Source organism: Suricata suricatta, chromosome 16 (genome assembly GCF_006229205.1).
Source record: "Suricata suricatta isolate VVHF042 chromosome 16, meerkat_22Aug2017_6uvM2_HiC, whole genome shotgun sequence".
Taxonomy (NCBI): Eukaryota; Metazoa; Chordata; class Mammalia; order Carnivora; family Herpestidae; genus Suricata; species Suricata suricatta.
Window position 1 is genome coordinate 29,391,021 of NC_043715.1, and position 18,805 is coordinate 29,409,825.

At 36.4% G+C, this 18,805-nt stretch overlaps 1 protein-coding gene across 3 annotated transcripts in view; it reads right to left on the reverse strand.

Annotated features, from left to right (window-relative positions):
* The window catches only part of CHD9 (chromodomain helicase DNA binding protein 9), a 228,293-nt gene that overhangs the window by 35,985 nt on the left and 173,503 nt on the right, over positions 1 to 18,805 (reverse strand). For all 3 annotated transcript variants that reach the window (XM_029924825.1, XM_029924827.1, XM_029924826.1), the window contains 5 exons: positions 14,538 to 14,648; positions 9,975 to 10,171; positions 9,410 to 9,609; positions 4,921 to 5,080; positions 4,396 to 4,485 (listed from right to left, as the gene is read on the reverse strand). In XM_029924825.1, the coding sequence (XP_029780685.1) occupies positions 4,396 to 4,485; positions 4,921 to 5,080; positions 9,410 to 9,609; positions 9,975 to 10,171; positions 14,538 to 14,648 (758 nt within the window). The remainder of the gene's footprint in view (positions 1 to 4,395; positions 4,486 to 4,920; positions 5,081 to 9,409; positions 9,610 to 9,974; positions 10,172 to 14,537; positions 14,649 to 18,805) is intronic.

Genomic DNA, 18,805 nt, shown 5'->3' on the forward strand with positions numbered 1-18,805 from the left:
TATCAATTTATTTCTTTTTTTTTTATTATTTTATTTTTTTAATGTTTTATTTATTTTTGATACAGAGAGAGACAGAGCATGAGAAGGGGAGGGGCAGAGAGAGAAGGAGACACAGAGCCGGAAGCAGGCTCCAGGCTCCGAGCTAGCTGTCAGCACAGAGCCTGACGCGGGGCTCGAACCCACAAACGTGAGATCTGACCTGAGCCGAAGCCGGAGGCATAACCGACTGAGCCACCCAGGTGCCCCCCCCTTTTTTTAATTATTTAATTTATTTCTATATGAAAAGTTATTTTGAGTTTCCAAAGACAACTTACAAATGAACTTTTGCTATGGAACATTAATTGTAAGTAGGAAACTCCCCATTTAAAAAAAATCTATCTATATAGGCCTTTGTTAATTAACTTACAACATTTTGGTACTGAGACAAGATGAAATTCTACTTCATTTTTATTATGTTTTATTATATCTCTGAGTCTTTGAAAATCAATAATTCACCAATGCCAAACAGGGAAATTCTCAACTAGAATATTTGATTTCCTGAAATAATATATCCTATCTAATCTCTACCTTCTTTGTTCAATAAAATATAAGAATGACACGTGAGTGTGTGTGAAAATTAATGATATTTATTTGCTAATTCTTGTCAGACATTAGTTATATGTTAGGCTAAGGGAGGCAATGGCTTGAATCACATTGATAAAGAATTAAACACTTTCATACTTCCATGCGTGGCAGGTTTTCCTTTTTAGCGGTACTGTGTTACTTATGGAAGGTTTCTAGAGGAGTAATAATTTCACATGTTAAGCAAAGGAAATTAGGTTTGCAAAATTAAAAATGCTCTTTAGTAGTTGTTTCATACTATTAGGAAAACAACCATATATACTGCCATAGCATTGTGGATTTATAGATTTTAGTAGTGTAAATTATTATTTTTTTAATTTAAAAAATTTTAATGTTTTATTTATTTTTGATACAGAGAGAGACAGAGCATGAGAGGGGGAGGGGCAGAGAGAGAAGGAGACACAGAACCGGAAGCAGGCTCCAGGCTCTGAGCTAGCTGTCAGCACAGAGCCTGACGTGGGGCTCGAACCCATGAAGTGAGATCTGACCTGAGCCAAAGTCGGAGGCTTAACCGACTGAGCCACCCAGGCGCCCCTGTAAATTATTTTTTTAGTTTTATTATATTGTCACTTTTGAGGCATGATACTTATATACTTATATATAGCATTAAAACTTTGAGTGTTTTTAATCAAATTATGAATCAAAAACGTGCCATCTTCTGGGGTACTTGGTTGGGTCAGTCACTAAGCGTCTGACTTTGGTTCAGGACATGATCTCACAGCTTGTGAGTTTGAGCCCTGTGTCAGACTCTCTGCTATCAGCACAGAGTCCACTTTGGATCCTCTGTCCCCCTCTCTCTTTGCCCTTCCCCTGCTCATGCTCTGGCTCTCTCTCAAAAATAAACATTTTCCCAAAAACCATGAGAAATGAAGAGGAAATTACTTCTTTTTCTTAACTGTTTTGCCAGCAGAAAAAAGTTTTTAACCCAAGGAATACAGAGAAAAGGATGGAGACCTTTCTCTAGATTCTTAAAGGAAGTTATCTACACTTAAATAACATTATTACCTCTAATTTTTCTTAAAAACAGAAGGGCTGCAATCTAGTATTTTCTAGCTTAATAAAGAAAAATAGAGAAAGAATTATTTTCCTGTGATATAGTAGAAGTTGAAAAAATATTAGGAAAACTACAGTTAAAGAAGATATTTATTTTTGATTGATTTCCTGATCAGGACTAAGGAAAGCATGAGAACCAAAAGATGAAGGAAGAGGAAAGAAATTTAAGGGGGTCAGGTCGTTCCCCTTACCAACCATCAGGTGGCACTCTAAGCTCAGAACACTGATTAGCATCAGAGGTGGAAAGATTTCCTCCTTTTAAAGAACATATACCTACCCTGTGTTGGACTGTAAGTGACAAATGTATGTTAAGTGTTTCTTAACTGCTAGGGAAAGGAATATAATTAGGTACGTGTGTTCCTGTTGTTGATTTCTGTTGTTAAAGATTCAGTTCAGGAGCTGTCTCTTGCATAAAGCCGCCTTTAACTTCCGCAGGCCAGATCACTTATTCAAAATACATTTAAACAGCACTTGTTAAGTGTCAATAATAGCAATGATAAGGCAGACACTCCCCGCCCTCATGAAGAGGGACCTGCAATATTGCATGAGGAGTGGTATGCCAGGGAACTCTGGGTACATGCCTGACCCACAGGCTGAGTGGTGCCAGCTGAGCAGAAAGAGCAGGGAGAATGGAGGAAAGGGGTAAAGGGAATGTTCTAGCAAGAGTGCAAAGGCTTGGTGCTGTTAGTAATCATGGCGCCTGTGAGCAGTGTGGATCTGAAGTTCAGAAGAGAGATGTGAACTGGAGACAGATCTGCAAGACCTTGGCACAGAAACAAAAACTGATGCAGCACCTGGCTGGCTCAGTTGGAAGAGTGTGCAATTCTTGAAAAGAAAGGGAAAAACCCCTGACACCACAGAAGAGAGCTAGCATCCAAGAAAAGGAGGGGATAAGAAGAGAGGGCTGCAAAGCAAGAAGCAGAAAGCTAGAAAGAACATGTACCGGCAAATGCTACCACACACATGCTGTAAGAAGGCAGTGGTCAAGCAAGGTGAAGCAAGACAAGCACTAGGGTATGTCTGCGCGTGCGGTGGCGGCTTACCAGTAGACCAGTGGGTGGGCAGCAGGGGGGCGGGGAAGCTGAGCTGTGGTGGGTGCACAGTAAATGGGGGAGCAGAAAAAGGAGACACAGACACAGAAGCCTGGCTGTGAGATCAAGGAGAGTGATAATACAGTAGTGTAAGGAGACACAGGTCCAAAAGCGGGGTGTGTGTGTGTGTGTGTGTGTGTGTGTGTGTGTGTGTGTATGCCGAGGGAAATGCAAATATGTAAATGAGAAGTCAGGGAGGGGGAGATTAATGAAAGAGGAAACTGTAGAGATAATTTACAGATCACAGTTTCTCCAAAAGTGGAGGCCAAGGCCAAGAGGGGTCACTAAGTCAACAAATATGTATTGGATGTTACCATGTCCCAGATTCTAGGGGCTGTGAAAAAATGATCAATAAGACAGACAGCATGTTTAACCTTCAAGCAGCTGAAACTGTAATGGGAAGAGAAAGACATACAAATAAACATAACTTTAATAGTAACAGGCATTATGAATGAGAGAAAATAAGGTTATGTAGTAGCGAGTGACTGGTAGGCTGCTTTAGCGAGGCAGGCCAGGGAAGGCCTATCTGAGGAGGTAAAACTTGAATCGAGGCCTGAATGATCTGAAGAGACAGTTCTGGGGAAGATGAGGTATAAGAGTATACTGGGGGCAAAGCACAGAATGAGTTCGACATGCTGGGGAAACAAACACCAGTGTGGCTGCAGCACTGTGGGTGAGCGACAGAGCAAAGGTCACAAGTTAGGTAGAGCCTCAGGGAATTTGGATTTTATTCAAAGAGAAATGAGATACATCTGGAAGGTTTGAAGGAAAGGAGCGCTGTGGCCTGATTTTTGCTTCAAAAAGATCATTCTGGTTGCTGTGTGAAAGTCAGCCTGTAGAAGAGACAAAAGTGTAGGCCTAGAGACGCACTTAGGAGGCCGCTGCAAAAGTCTAAACATGGTGTAACGGCGGCTTGCACTAAGGATTTAGCAGCGGAGATGGTGACAGTGCTCAGAATTGGGCATTGACTGTACTTTGTGGAGCTCACAAGCTTTCCTGTAGGGCTTAAGGGGAAGACAGGAATCAAGAATGGTCCCTCAGCAACTAGGAGGTACATTTAATAGGATAGGGAAGACTTGTATGTGGGAAGCTTGGAGGAAAAGGGCTGGAGGCAGAAGAGAGCCATAGAAAGTTTTAGATGTCAATTAGACTTTCAAGTGGAAGCGTTAGGAGGCAGCTGTCTCAGCTCAGAGCTCAGGGAAGAGGTCTGGTATGAACAGGTAAGTTTGAGAGTCATCTGTAGTTCATGAATGCTTACAGAAGTCAGTCACCATTCTTCCCCAGGGTTCGGAGGGAAGAAAGAATGGGCACAGGAAGGCTAAGTTTTAGATCTGGTGGCAGGACGCTTGCTGCTGCTGTAGTTGTTGTTGTTTTTATTATTATTAATATTGCTTTTAGTGAGAGTCTGATGATGATGATGATGATGACTGACACTGCTGTTAGTGACAGAGCTAGACTGAGACTAACAGAGGAAAGGCAACAAACCAGCAAGGGTGAATTCTGTAAATTTGGCAGAATTTTCTTCTTGTGCACTTCACAAAGTAGCCACTTTGATGTTCAGTTTCCTGGTCATATAATTTTTGCCTCATTATGTTACTGAAAATATCAACAGGCTATTTAATTAATTTACCTTGCATCAACTCCATCAAATACTTTCTGACACTCATTTCCAATGACTTCTTGCTTTAGATAATACAGCATTCTTACACGAAGCAAAACCCTAAAATGAGGGAAGGAAATCAAAAGAAACAAAGATATTAATCATTAAAGAAAATTCATCCATGAGGTTAAAATTGGAAAAGAATTTGTATACAGAATTTTTATAATTAAATAATAATTACTTCTGATTAAATAAATCACATTACTACCATATATAAAAAATAGGTTTCTCCAATATCTTCACAATCATCATTATTTAATATCCAAGTAAGATATAATGAGATCATTTGGAGGCCAGTTTTATTTCTCTCTCTGTTGATGAAAACAGTGACACAGAGGTACCATGATTTGCTGAAGGATACCCTGTAAGATTAAGATTAGGATTGGTCCTAGACCACACTGTCTCGATACTCAAAATCAGCATGCTTTAAGACTTTTAATAAATTCAGAAATGTAAACTTTTAAAGAGTTGTGTTAAAAATACCCTACTACCTACTTATTACAGTGGTGTTTTATATGTTTTTTGTATCCTTCATCTTGAAGTAGCTGTTCAGGATTATATTTTCGAAGCCATTCTGCTTTCTGTATATCAAATGAGCTTGTTTGAGTCTTTACTTTCTTCCCTTTTCGACCCCTGGGTACAGGGGCTGACAAGCCTGTTAAAAGGAGAAGGACACATGAAATCAGGGATAATCTATAGAAAGATTTACAATTTGAAACATTTTTTCCAACACAAGAAATTTCTGGAGACTTTCAGGTCTGTGCAGGCTATATAGAGATCTTTAAAATATTAATGGTAACAATACTGACCCAACTGCCAGATAAGTCAACATGATGATTGAACACACATATTAAAAGGTGCCCCCAAACACCCAACAATTCTGTATCTGAAATTAATCACTGTGATTTCCATTTTGTTGTAAAACACATTATGTTTTCCAAATGTAAAAACCAAAAGCTGAAACCTGTACCTCTGATTTACTTTAAGTTTCTCTAGTCACAAAATAGTAAGTTTTGGCCCCTTGATTTTCAAAACTGCACTAGGTTTAGTCATTGTGGATTCCTGTTTAAGAGAGCTAACTTCATTTTATTTGATACTTTTCTTGTGAAAATTTTTTTTTACTATTTTAAAGTAATTTCTGTACCCAACGTGGGGCTCAAACTTAACAACTCCAAGGATCAAGAGTCACGTGCTCTACCGACTAAGCCAGCCAAGCACCCATGAAATATTTCAAAAATACAAAAATGTATTCCTACTCTTAACCTTAGCATATTCCATATTTGGTCAGTGTTTTTATTAAAGGAAATAAATACACGTAGTTCAAGTCCAATTCACTCCTTCCTTCCCAGAGATAATCACTACCCTGAATTTGTCTTCTTATTCCATGCCTGTTTGTATTCATAGGTTGGAGAAATATTTAAGTTTCCAGACATTGTATTACACATGCAATTCTGCAAATTATTGATTACTTTGGTATTTTGGGTTTTTTTGAGATTTATACTTGCTGATTCACAAGGCTATAATTTATCCATTTTGATTGCTGTTAAAAATCTACTGTATGACTATCACTGTGTGCACACCACCGCCTACCTATTAATCTGTGATGCTTGAATTGTTTCACTTACAGTTTTTAACAATTACTAACATCACAGCTTTGACTCCTTTCAGTGCCTGTCTCGTGTGTCGTTTCCTTGCTGCCTCCTACGAGCCAGCAATCTCACCACAATGGTAAATAGAAGCAGGATGTGGACCTGTCCATTTCTTCTTACAATTTTGGCAACTTTGCCTTTATATTTTGAGGCTGTTTTATTTGGTGTATAAAGTTCATACTTGCTGTATCTTCTTTTATGGATCAATCATTTTTATTATTGTATAGTGTCTCTTTCTGATCCTAATTAATGCCCATTACCTTAAGCTGTTATTTTCTTCTATGATAATATACTCTATATTCTGGAGTCCACGTCAGTCATATTGATTTGGAAACTAACCAATGCATAATTAAAAACATACATATATAATTTTCCTAGTAAAATCTGCAGATATTCTATATAAACTTCTCCTTAACAAATCTGTCTCAGGTTTCATCACATAATCCTATTTACTTTTTCACTTTTGCTATATGCTAATTTATAATTTACATGAGATCTGCTGTGCCTGATTACCTCTATAGCACCTTATTCTTCTTCCAAAATCACAGTATATTTGAAGTATCTTTAAAAATATTAAGGCTCGTTTAAAAAAGTTGTCTTTTCCTTGCATAGTCCTTATTTCCTCCGAGTTCATTTAGATGGTTGGTTTTCCGCCTGCACCTCTCATGTTGGAAACTTTCCTCAGGTGTCTGATATCCTTGGTTGTTTGCTCATATTTGAGACAGACCAAAAAGTGACAGATGGTCTGACTGGACTCACCGAAGGGCAATCTGCTGTTACCGTTCATATCGTGCAGTTCTGCCCTGATCAGACTCAGCAAAGACAATTCTTTAGTTTTCTTCTTCGAGTATGATATTGTTCAATATACATACATTCATTCAATCCCCATTTAGGAACTCCATACCTCAACTACCAATGGAACCCAGAGACCCTCCATTTCACTCTCTCTAGAGAATAAACTTTAAGTCATTCTTCATCTTGATGACACTGAAGAGGATATTTAGCAATCTGAACTCTTTTAAAACAACTTTTAGTCAAAACCTCTGTCCTTTACACCTACTTTCAGAGGTTTCTGATATGTCACAAACTTAAACTTTTGGGCCTGTAAGCAAATCAGATGGTCATTGCCTTTTCCCACTGCTGACCTAAGATTGAGCTCTCTCCGGTAGGTTGAGTTAGTTACCACTCATCTATTTGCTCCCAGGTTCCAAAATGGTGTTGCTATTTCCTCTCCCATTCTTTCTCCTCTTCTGAGGGTTTATGCCTATTTACTTTTTAACTATGAAATTAAGCATATTCAAAAATAGATGGAAAATATGAAGGATCATGATGTCCCATCATCCAGCTTTAATAATTATTAGCTCATGGTCAATGTTGTCTCATCTAGTCCTTGTTCACTCTCCAACCTTCCATATTATTTTGAAGTAAGTCTAAGATGTCAATCATTTCATGAATAAATTTCTGAGTATCTTTTATTTATTAATTTAAAAAATTTACATACTTATTTAAGTCATCTCTACCACCCCTTGGGGCTCGAACTCATAACTCCAAGATCAAGAGCTACACGCACCTCTGACTAGGCCAGCCAGATGCCCCCCACCTTTAAAGTTTATTTATTTAAGTAATCTCTACCCTAAAGGTAGGGTTATTTTAGCGATATATAAAAGGTAAAGCCTCCTTTTAAAAAATGACCATTATCAGCCCTAAGAAATGCATATTGTACTTAACACTTGATATTCAAATTTACTATTATCTAACAAATATAACTGAAAAAAATCCCCTGGGTTGTTTCAACCAGGAACGGAATAAGGCCCCTACAATGCAAGTGGTTGAGGACTCTTAAATCACAGCTGGGTTTTCAATCCAACTCTGTTGGTATTTTGAACTGCACAGTTCTTCGTGTGGGGCTGCCTATGACCCCGGGGCCTCTACCTACTAGATGCTAGTGACATGCTCAAAGCAGTGACAACCCTGCATGGTGGTGGCAGGACTGGGCAGACTCATGTCTGGGTGAGCACCACTGGTTTTGGATAGGCTCTTTACCTGCCTGCCCCTGCTTTGTTGAAGAAACTAGGATATCTGCCTGTAGAATTTATCAAGTGTGATGCTTTAAACTTTTTTTTCCTCTTTACTGACATGTAAGTGGGGCTTCAAGGAAGAGTGAAATTACGTTTGTGCCCATCTTCCTTCCTCACCAGAAGTCAGCTCTGCATGGTACTGATTCAACTGCCTCCTCCTAGGACAGCCTCCAGTGACAACCCTCATCTAAAACAGGTGCTTTCTGTTGTTCTCCATCTCAGAACTAGTTTATTTACCTCAAAGGACTTATCACATTTTGTACGTATTTATCTTTCTTATTATGTCTGTCTACCTGGCTGGAATGAAAAGGTCCTGAGCTCAGGGATCTTGTTTCTTCTTATCTTATCTTCCCAGTACCGTGCACGAGAAGCACAGAGTAAGAACTGTAACAGGTGTGTGTTGGTGAAATACAACAAAATTGTAACACAACCTTCAGGGTGTTGTAAACTTTTTTGTCTTTACAGAAAATTCAATTACTCTATGATATGAAAAATTTTTTTTGTGCAAAAAAGAATGTTCTTTTAGAATGGATATGGTAGAAAAAGGGAATTATAAATACCTCTGATAGAACTGTAAATTGGTATAGTCATATCTGATGCCAAATTAAAGTATTTATGAAAACTAAAAAAGATGTATCAGTGTTTCCCAACTTTAGTATACATACTTTAATTGCTAAGGAACTTGTTAAAATGCAGATTCCAATTCAGTAAGTCTGAGGCCTAAGATTTTGTACTCCTAAGGAGCTCACAGGAGCTAAGTACTCACAGGTAAGGATGTACATATGCTATCCCTTAACAATTCCATTTCATGGTATTTATTCTAGTGAAAAATTTATTTACATGCAGAAGGAAAAATGCAGAAGGATCTTCACTGAAACTTGTTTTTTAATTCTCTACAACGAGAAATGGCCTAAGTGCCTGTCCATCATTAAAAACAGATGCTAAATCAACAAAGGAATAGCCACACTATGAACTACTAAAAGGGAGTTTTAAAAATGAGATAGATCTACATGCATACAGATGGGAAGACTTCTGAGACTACAACCTGTGACCTGACTCATGTTGGATTAACAACCAAACCGCATGTAAACCTGTATGTGAAGCCCGACCAAACCGGTAACACTGGTATTTTCTAAATTGGAACTTGAATTGAGTGTGAAGCTTAAGGGTTCGTTAGTGTACTCTATGGTGTATGGTATTATGGTAAGTGCTACCTATAGAACTAAAAGTAAATGTCATAAGAAAGAATGTTCTTACCTAGATGATTTTGTAGCTCCCGTGTCTGCCCATCTTCAGTTGGAGTAATGAGATCCCATATGAAGCCTTTAATCTTTTCATCTCCTCGGTAGTGAACAAGGCAATATGCTAAGAGGGCTCGGCAAATTATTTCTACATCATGCTCATTCAGCTGCCTTTTAAAACGTCCGTGAGACAGAATCTCTCTCCATCGGCCCCATCTAGTTAAAAAGGTAAACTTACATTAACACTGAGTCAAGGTCTGGAGAAAAACAGAACTCATGGCAAAAAGCCCTGAAAACTACCAAAAACACATCTGTCACAAATAGGACTTATGTAATAAAGTTTATTCCCTGGAAAATGCAGAGCCATGGCATAGTGATTTCAAGTGTATCTTACTCAAAAAGGATAATAGGATTATCCTTTCATTTTACTGAATATGCAAATCTCAGAAAAACAAAAAATTTAACTTCATTGATACTTTATAATTTAAAACTTAAGGATATTCCATCATTCTGCTATTAAATATGTTTGTAACTTTATTTAAACAGACTATAAACAAGAAACATTAAAAATAATATTTTACCCATAAACTAGAAGATTTTTTTCTACTCTAAAGCATTCAGTTCTTCCATAGCCATTGGAACGATCACAGGGTCTCCGGAGTTTGGGCTTTTCATCTCCTTCACTTTCGGCTTCAGATAATTCAGCCAATTCATCTTTTGTGGCACTAAAGGGTCTTGTTTGCTTTCTAATTCTTGGAGTGTCAATAACCAAGCTGTTCTGTAAAATTGTTAACAGCTATTATTTGAAGGTCTTTTTACTATTTTGCTTACAACAGAGTTTTACATCTTCACTTTTCAAATTGTACAAACAATACAGTAATTGTAAAAAGTCAGAAAAAGAAATTACTAACAATTTCATCAACCTACCATATCAACTTAAAATTTTTTATATTCCTTTAAAATCCTTATTACCATACACGTATAATAGTGTGACATCACAGTCATAGGATAAAAGAATTTGGTATTTGGCTTTATCATTAATATGAAACTTACTGCGTTATGCTTTTACACTAACCATAATATATTTTTAAACTACATTTATGCATCATAGTTTTCTTTACCCAATTCATAGTTTAGATTGTTTTCAAAATTTTTTAAAAGTGGGCTACATACCCAGCATGGAGCCCAAAGAGGGGCTTAAACTCACCAACCTAAGATCAAGACCTGGGCTGAGATCAAGAGTCAGATGCTTACCAGGCTGAGCCACCCAGGCGCCCTGGTTTGCAATTTTTAAAATATATAATATTAAAGCAAGTCTTTATAATCTGATTATCCTAATGATAAATCCAAAAAAGGGGAATATCTGGAAATGCAAATACCGGTCAAAGGATTTAAATATTTTATAGATCCCAAAACATGTTTTAGTCCTTTCCAAGAGTTATATTAATACACAAAAAGCAACGTAATTAAGCGTGCAGACAACCTCACCATGTTCAATTCAGTTTAACTCACTCAAAACAACTTACTGACATGCTTTTTACCTTTAATGAAAAATTTCTAAGTTAGAAAGATATACTTGGAGAACATATAAAAAGTCTCTTTCTCCTTCAATTTCACCCACTAATTTTAGAATTCATCAGTGCATCTTGTCTGCTACAATTACTACTGTGGTACATTTATGGTAGAACTTTTCTCTTATTCCTATTTGTTAGTCAGCCTTTTTCAGTAGGAAAGAGTTGTCTTTTTGCCCAACACCAGCTTCTTTAAAAACAAAAAAACGCCTAACTGTATTTTTTTAGCAAATTTTCCAGTCTTTTGCCTACAATCTTTTGAAGTTTTGATGTATTTTTGATCACCTTATATGAGCTTTCATGTAATAACAATATTGACTTTCATTTACACTTCTGCTACAAATAAGTCTCACCAGTCTGACTGCGTTTTTATTTTCCATTAAGAACATTTTAGTCTTCTGTATTTGAAGATGCCTATCATTTCCTTTGTAATTTCTAATTTAGAATGTTTTCCCATCAAGTATTTGATAACAAGGAAATCTAGTTTTTCCATTTTTTCATGCTTTCATTAAAAAAATTAAAATTTTTTTATCACAAACTGGAGTTTAGTTGGTATACAGTATATCATTATAATGTTCCCTCCAATGCGAACTCAATTTCCTACTCATGATTATTACGTAACACTTTTTTCTCTAATATTATTTCTTTTGTTTAATTGTTTTAATGTTGTTTATTTTTGAGAGAGAGAGAAACAGAGTATGAGCAGCAGAGGAGGGGAGGGAGGGAGGGAGGGAGAGAGAGAGAGAGACAGACAGACAGACAGAATGAATCTGAAGCAGGCTCCAGGCTCTGAGCTGTCAGCCTGATGCAGGGCTCGAACTCATAAACAGTAAGATCATGACCTGAGCTGAAGTTGGATGCTTAACTGACTGAGACACCCAGGTGCCCCTCTAATCTTGTTTCCTTTAAAAAAAAATTTTTTTTAATGTCTTTTATTTATTTTTGTGAGACAGAGAGAGACAGCATGAGCAGGGGAGGGTCAGAGAAAGAGGGAGACACAGAATCTGAAGCAAGCTCCAGGCTCTGAGCCAGCTGTCAGCACAGAGCCCGATGCAGGGCTCGAACCCACGAACCGTGAGATCATGACCTGAGCTGAAGCTGGCTGCTTAACTGACTGAGCCACCCAGGCGCCCCTCCGGTTTCTTTATTAAAACTCATAATTCGATTTTTTTCTGTTCTTATTTTGTTCTTAGTCTTTATATCTTTTTCTCAGTTGAATGCTGCTTGAGTTATGGTTCCTTTACAATACACTATGTTTTAACAGATAGTAAATAATGCTAGTTTGCCTTCTCTGTACTTCATTTTCAGAAAAACCTTAAATGTCTTTTTCAAAGTATAAAAGAGAAAATGTAATCATACAAGTATTAAATGAGTATGTGCTTATATAAGTTTATTCATAAAGGGCTTAATTCCTCAGGGTAATATAAAAGGCCCTATAATGTGAGCCATATCTATGGTCTCTGTCCTTGCCTATTACCTCCTCACTGCCTACATTCTGCCATGTCATTCCTATTTCTGGAATACATGGAGCTTATTTCCACCAATGGCTCTCTGCCATGCCTGTACCTAGAAAGATTTTCCTTATGTCTTTACATTGTTGTCTCTTTCTGGTCATTCAATCTCAGCACAACTGAGAGTGACCTCCCTTAAGAGAAAGCGTAATGCTTTCTCTACACGTCCCGGCATTCTCTGCCACCGTTCATTTTCTTCTCTCTCTGAAATCAACTTATGTATTTGTTTACTTTGGTCTCATCTACCAGAATTCACAAGTTCTGTACAAGCAATGGTTGCTTTGTTTGGGCACACTGTCCCTACTGTGAGAATGGCACTTGACTCATAAGTGTGCCCCAGCTGGACCAATGCATACATGCATATGAGTGTCTGCAGATCCCCAATACAGACTTTTGAAAAATCAGAAACAAATATCACACTATAAGCATTGTTCTATGTCTCCCTCTCTTTTTAAATTTAACTGTCTTGGAGCTCTATCTATATCACTAGTAGATAGGGATCTACATGTTTATTTTTACTTATTGTATTAGACAGTAACACATGTACTAATCCTCTATCATAAGAGGTCTAATTAGTTTACAAGTTTTTTCTAAAACAAAAAATGTGGCAATGAGCATCAGAGTACTATGTTATCATTCATATAGTCATGAATCATATAATCATACCTGTATGATTGTTGCTGTAAGACAGGTTCCTAAAAGTGCATTTAAAATAAATAAACATTTAAGGGGCGCCTAAGTGGCTCAGTCAGATAAGTGACCAACTTAGGCTCAGGTCATGATCTCGCGTTTCGCGGGTTCGGGCCCAGTGTCAGGCCTCTTTATATGCCTTTTTTGACACATAAACGTACCACATGTAAACGATGATGTTTTCATAAATATCGTTTCAGAATTACTTATTTCATATACGACACATATATTTCTGAAATATGTTAAATAGTAATGATTATGTATGGCAGTGGTGTTATTTCTCATTGTAAGGTTTTTCTTTTAATTTTTTAAAATGTTTTATTTATTTTTGATAGAGAGAGAGACAGAGCATGAGAGGGGGAGGGGCAGAGAGAGAAGGAGACACAGAACCGGAAGCAGGCTCCAGGCTCTGAGCTAGCTGTCAGCACAGAGCCTGACGCGGGGCTCGAACCCACGTACATGAGATCTGACCTGAGCTGAAGCCAGAGGCCCAACCGACTGAGCCACCCAGATGCCCCTCTCACTGTAAGGTTTTATACTTTAATAGACTATCTGTTAAAATAGATCCCATGGATCAATGATTAATATAAAATTCTCTTAAACATTTGGCAGTTATCTTGATAATAGATAATGTTCACAAACATAGATTCCTATACAACAATTAGATGGATGTCTTATGAAGTAAACAGTTATGTTATTATTAGTTCTATACATTGTATTTTAGCTTTTTGGCCCTTTCTTAGCTCTAAGGAAAGTTAAAAAAAGAAATCGTTTTGGGGCACCTGGGTGGCTCAGTCAGTTAAGTGTCTGACTTCGGCTAAGGTCATGATCTGACAGTTCGTGGGTTCGAGCCCCACATCGGGCTCTGTGCTGACAGTTCAGACCCTGGAGCCTGCTTCATATTCTGTGTCCCTCTCTCACTCTGCCCCTCCCCTGCTCACGCTCTGTCTCTCAAGAATAAATAAACATTAAAAAAAAAAAAAAGAAATAGTTTTCCCACTTTCTTGACTTTTTTTTCTCTCCTTTTATATCTGACTGGATCATCATTTATGGGAGTAGAATCCAAGGAAGCAAAGTTAAAGAGCAAAATAAACATAACTGATGAAGTCATTTTAAAACTTAAAAAACACATTACAATTTTAAGAATTTAAGTATCCAAACTTAATTTTTTCCTGTATTACAACCTATCATGATAGATATCAGAAGTATTATATTGAAGCAGTGTCTGACTCAATATATGATCATTCTAATACTCCATATCAATTTATGAAGATAAATTTATTTTAGTACACAATTGAAAACCTTACAATATTATAATAATAATAGCAAAGTATCCCAATAGGTAATTTTTGAAAGGGAAAGAAATACTTACTCTTCCACTGATGGCATCTATATCTATTTCTGCCTTTTTAGCCCATTTTTGCCAGAAGTTAGGATCATCTAAGGAAATATCTGTCCGATTTCCAGATGCCACAAAACTTGCCTGAAATACATAATGGCAGTTTTTCAAAATGTTTTGAAGTTTAGAGGAAAATCTATCAAAATATATTTTTAACACTATCTCCTCACATGTACTGGGGATAGAATTTAAATTCAGTATACACACATATATTCAAAGGATATTTCAAATGCTTCGGTATGCAACACAGCACAGCATCTGCTCCCAGCAAAAGGTTCACCGCCAACATAGGCGGGAGTTCTTAGGAAAGGATTAAGTAAATTATTACTGTTGTTTAACTCAAGCTTTTGGTAAGTAAGGATCAAATCTCTTTGGTCAAGAAATTACACAGGACAGAGATACACTTTCTAGAAATACTATGTGAATATTAAGAAATTAGATTAGAACAAGAATTTCAAAGCTGCTTGCCCTATACAGGTCATTTTCTGGTATACTCCTACTAATCATTTCCATCACATTTTTAAAGAGATAGGTCTCCTAAAAAAAATGCAATACAGGGCATGAGAAAAAAAAATCAGTCTGTCTTTACATTAAAAACATTTTTCCTTACAACAATACTGCATAATCATTGTAAAAATTTAAGAGATTATAGAAAGAAAAAAAGAAAATATAGGTAATTTGCTTTCTTAAATACAGAAACCAAGTTTAGTTGGAACAAACTTTAGATATTACAGCTTAACACTATCACTTACAGACTAATAACCATCATTTGACATTTAAGTTCCTGAAAACAGATAGGTCATTTCAAAGAAAGTCATTAAAGTGCTTTATAAAATAAGCAGTAAAGATACATGATGTTTTAAAAAAGAAAAGAGCCTGAACGGCATAAGTACACTTACAAAAGTTTAAAGGGAAGAATATAGTCACATTATTTTCAAAAGAGAATATAATTGGTAAATGGCTTAAAGATAATGCCTAATTATCTGAGATATAATCAAATGATAAAAATCTTCATTAAAAAACCTATCTTGATGGCACTTTAAAAGGCAGAAAATTACACATTAAAGAGATAATGAGCAGCTATAAGCAAACAAGCCTTTTATGACACTCAAGGTAAGTTTGGAAGTCTGAAAGTTTGATGAGTGGGAAACTGATAATATGAAGGAATCACTGTAAATTTGATTTTTAAATGTAATGAAGTATTGTGGATGTTAAAGAAATCGTCATATACAGGGGCGCCTGAGTTGCTCAGTCAGTTAAGCGTCCTACTTCGGCTCAGGTCATGATCTCACGGTTTGTAGGTTCAAGCCCCACGTCGGGCTCTGTGCTGACAGCTCAGAGCCTGGAGCCTGTTTTGGACTCTGTGTTTCCCTCTGTCTCAGCCCCTTTCCTGCTCATGCTCTGTCTCTGTCTCTCTCTCTCAAAAATAAACATTAAAAAAATTTAATAATAAAAAAGAAATCTTCATATGTATTATACATATGCCTGCATATATATTATCTGGGATTTCCTTTAAAATAATATGAAGAATAGATAAGGTAATGATGAAGCAAATTTGGCATGAGTTGAAAATTATTGAATCTACAGGCTTTATTATACTACTGTCTATATTTGTAGCTTGAATCTTTAGACTGTGTCTAACAAATGAATAAGAAACAAAATTAAAATCTTAAATGTCCCTTGTGAACTCAAAAGATTCTGTTCATGACAATGTTTACCAAATATCTAGTACATTAACTCCATCAAACATTCTTTTGAGACTGGGTTATTAAAATGCTTGTATATAACAAGTGTTGAAATATTATAAGTGTTTAAAATGTACATTTTGCTGGCTTATTATGAAATGGAAGTGACAGAAAAAAATGTTTTAATGGTATGAATTTAAATTTCTTTCTTTTTTTTTGCTTGCTCTAAAACTACAGCTTTGTAGGCCCTAAATGTAATCACAACTGTCCTTATAAGAGGAAGAAGAGGAAAAGGCTAATGTGGCAACAGAAGCAGAGACTGGAATAACATGGTCACAAGCAGGGAGTGTAGGCACTCAAAAAAGCTGGAAGAGAATACAGATTCTGCTCTGGAGCCTCCAGGGGAAACCAGTCCTACTGACACCTGGAGTTTTAGCCGTTAAGACTCATTTTGGTCTTCTGACATCCAGAACTATAAGAGACAAAATATGTGTTGTGGTGATCTGTCACAGTGGCAACAGGAGATAATACAGTGAGATGCCTCTTCATGATAAACCACATATTATAAAAATTCATATCCAACCCAAAACAGCATAGGCTAACTAACCTGATAAAATGAAAAGGAGTAGCCATCATCATCTGCATAAGAAGTATTTGATGACAAGCAAAGTAGTATGATTGAGTATAAGGAAGAGATATCTAAGTTTGTTCAAGTAATTCTTAAACTACTAAGGGACTTCTACTTGTTAATTAATTGAGAAATGAATTTCTCGTAACTGAGCGCGTTGATATCTACACTTTCAAATCTTCATTAATATAGATTCATCAACTTCCAGGAACACTGAAAGGTTCATTGAAGTTCTTAAGGTTTTATTTTGTACTATATAGTTTCACTGATAACATGCTTCTTGAGATTTCACAAGGCTAGCAAATGAGCACCTGCTTTACATGGACATTTAATATGGAAAGCCATTAAATATGAAAAGCCACTAAGGGTTAACAGTTAGATTTTTTGGAAAATATAGGATCATGGTTGCTAATCTTATAAAAATTCTGTGTTACTGTGGATAATCACTTTTATTCTGTTACCAGGTCACTGTTGATAATTAAAATAATTTACCTGGAAGAAACTATACTTCACAATTAAAGAGCTTTTGTTATAATCATTATAAGTAAAATGATAAATTTACTTTTCAAATAAAATTTAAAAATATTTCTAAATAATTTTAGATGATATTGTTGAATGACATAGAGCCTATTTTCAAGATGACTTCCAAAATTCTGAAGGATTTTAACAAATTAATGCCTATAGAAATAAAATGCCTGTTGTAGAAGATGTCATCAGGTATAGGTTTACTGATTAATTCCAAATGTTAAATCTTAATTCTTATTCTTCCAAAAATATTTTTCCTTAAATGTTTTCCTCTAGTCATGAAATCCATCTTCCTCCATCAGAAAGTAAGAGAAAGATAGTGGGTGCACAGAGGGCCCTTATAAGCAATCGAGTGAAACTTGATACAGACTATTTGTTTTTGTAAATTAAGCAATTCAAAGTCTTGTTCTATACCCGAAAATTAAAAAATCAGACTAGAAGATTTTCTATATCTAGGATCCACCTGATTGCCCTTATGAAAATTATCTCAAAATAAAGTTCAGGTGATATAAACACTTATAAAGTTAGCAATAACAAGTTTTATTGGATGAATATGTACGAAGTCTAAATATACAGTCTCTTTATGTACTCTGCTCCATATATATAGCTTTAAAAAACTATTTGATAATGCAAAGAAATATATTGGAATTACTTCATTTATCTAAACCACAAGAATAACTGAGCACAGAGCAAGTCTTTGGAAATTCCAGGAAAAAGTATAAAATACTATGAACTTTGTACCTTTGGTGCCTCTACATACCAGTGCCATATTCTAATATGCCAACTGGTCACTACACAGTGGTATTTCCACACAAGTGTGGAAATGAGCAAATTCTAGGACAACTACAGGCAAATTCTCTGGACTCGCTCAGCTACTGAAGTACCTCTTCAGCTGGCTCTCTTTTCAAATACAAGTTACTCACTGGTCTGAGAATTTCAAATAGAAATTTAAATGATTAAGTATTTCACGTTCTTAAAGCACAGGTGGTTATGATTAGAGTATACTTGTAAAAATAATACTCATGAGACACTTTATTGTAAAGTAGAAAAGGTCAAGATTATTACGTGCTCTACTTTTTGTTTTTTTTAATATTTATTTATTTTGAGAGACACACACACAGATGATGAAGCAGGCTTCAGGCTCCAAGCTTTCAGCACAGAGCCTGATGCTGGGCTTGAACTCATAGACCACGAGATCATGATCTGAGCCAAAGTTGGAAGCCTAATGACTGAGCCACCCAAGTGTCCCTATTGCTCTCCTCTTTTTTTTTTCAAATTTTTTTTCTTATGATTTTATTTATTTTTTTTTGAGACACAGAGAGACAGCATGAGCAGGGGAGGGTCAGAGAGAGAGGGAGGCACAGAATCGGAAGCAGGCTCTAGGCTCTGAGCTAGCTGTCAGC